Source organism: Numida meleagris, unplaced genomic scaffold (genome assembly GCF_002078875.1).
Source record: "Numida meleagris isolate 19003 breed g44 Domestic line unplaced genomic scaffold, NumMel1.0 unplaced_Scaffold481, whole genome shotgun sequence".
Lineage (NCBI taxonomy): Eukaryota > Metazoa > Chordata > Aves > Galliformes > Numididae > Numida > Numida meleagris.
In genome coordinates, this window is record NW_018364697.1 from 37,602 (window position 1) to 39,165 (window position 1,564).

Consider the following 1,564-nt stretch of genomic DNA (forward strand, 5'->3'; position numbering starts at 1 on the left):
CCACCCCACCCCATCCCCCCGGCTCTTTCTTACTGGTGAAGGCGTGGGGCAGCGTGAGCAGCACGGAGACGCGCACCTTGACGGAGAAAGCCATGCCCAGCCCCAACGCGGCGCCCAGCACGGCCGTGCTGAGCAGGCAGAACCACGCGTTGCCGCTCTGCACCAGTAACACCAGTGCCCCGTACAGACTGGCCAGGCCCATGCCCAACGCGAATCCGGCCGCGCTGCGCACCGCCTCCTGCGCCCGGCTCTGCTCCTCCGCCCGCCTGCCCCACAGCCACCGCTTCGCCCTCTCCATGTCGACTCGGGGGTCTCCCGGTGCGGAACCCGTCGCCGTGCCACCGCGCCCCGGTTCCCCGTGACGACACGCGGCCATGAGCATGGAGCCACGCGGGAGGCAGAAGCCGCCCAACACGAGTGAGACCCCAAAGCCCTGACCTCCCCCCGTGGGTGGGGGGTGAGTGTGGGGCTGACGTTTGCCCCCCTACCCCCCCAGCCCTGAAGCGGGTGCTGGGCGCCCTGCTGCCCAAACCCTGCACCCAGTTCCTCTGGAGCCGCCCCGAGCAGCATCGCGGGGCCAAGTTCTTCCTGGGGGGAGGATTCGGGGCCCTCCTCGGCCTTGGTGAGAGCACCCGGTGTGGGGCACCGTGGGGTTGGTGGCTCTGGGGACACAGGGCTGTATAGGGTGGTGGCACTGGGTCTCAGGGCCCTATGGGGTTGGTGGCGTTGGGGACACAGAGCGCAGTGGTTTAGTGACATTGGGTCTCAGGGCACTATGGGGTTGGTGTCTATGGGCACTGTAGGGTTGGTGGCATTGGGTCTTGGGGCACTATGGGGTTGGTGGCATTGGGCACTGTGGGTTGGTGGCACTGGGGACGCTGGGCATTGTAGAGTTGGTGGCACTGGGGACTCAGAGCACAGAGGGTTGGTGGCACTGGGGACACAGGGCACTGTGGGGTGGTGGCACTGGGGACACGTAGCACAGTGGGTTGGTGTCTATGGGCCCTATGGGGTGGTGGCACTGGGGACAAAGGGCCCTATGGGGTTGGTGGCACTGGGGACAAAGGGCCCTATGGGGTTGGTGGCACTGGCGACACAGAGCACAGTGGGTTGGTGTCTATGGGCCCTATGGGGTGGTGGCACTGGGTCTCAGGGCACTGTGGGGTGGTGGCACTGGGGACACAGGGCACTATGGGGTTGGTGACATTGGGGACGCTGGGCATTGTAGAGTTGGTGGCACTGGGTCTCAGCGCACTGTGGGGTGGTGGCCCTGGGTCTCAGTGCACTATGGGATGGTGGCCCTGGGGACACGGGGCACTATGGGGTGGTGGCACTGGGCCTCGGTGCACTATGGGGTGGTGGCACTGGGTCTCAGTGCACTATGGGGTGGTGGCACTGGGGACACGGGGCACTGTGGGGTGGTGGCACTGGGTCTCTCTGCGCCTCCTAGGGCTCTGCCAGCTCCTCATCATCCCCATGGACGTCGGGGAGACGCTCAAACTGCGGCTGACGTGTGGGCTGGCGGGTGAGGACGGGGCCCCAGCGGGGGGATGGGGGGCGATGG

General features: G+C 66.9%; 1 protein-coding gene across 1 annotated transcript in view; it reads left to right on the top strand.

Moving 5' to 3' along the window:
- Window positions 1–32: 32 nt before the first annotated feature.
- Window positions 33–1,564, top strand: part of DCST1 (DC-STAMP domain containing 1) — a gene marked incomplete at its 3' end in the record, with an annotated part of 6,682 nt that continues 5,150 nt past the window's right edge. Inside the window, exons 1-3 of the mRNA XM_021383690.1 lie at window positions 33–417; window positions 497–622; window positions 1,451–1,525. Coding sequence (XP_021239365.1) covers window positions 375–417; window positions 497–622; window positions 1,451–1,525 — 244 coding nt within the window. The remainder of the gene's footprint in view (window positions 418–496; window positions 623–1,450; window positions 1,526–1,564) is intronic.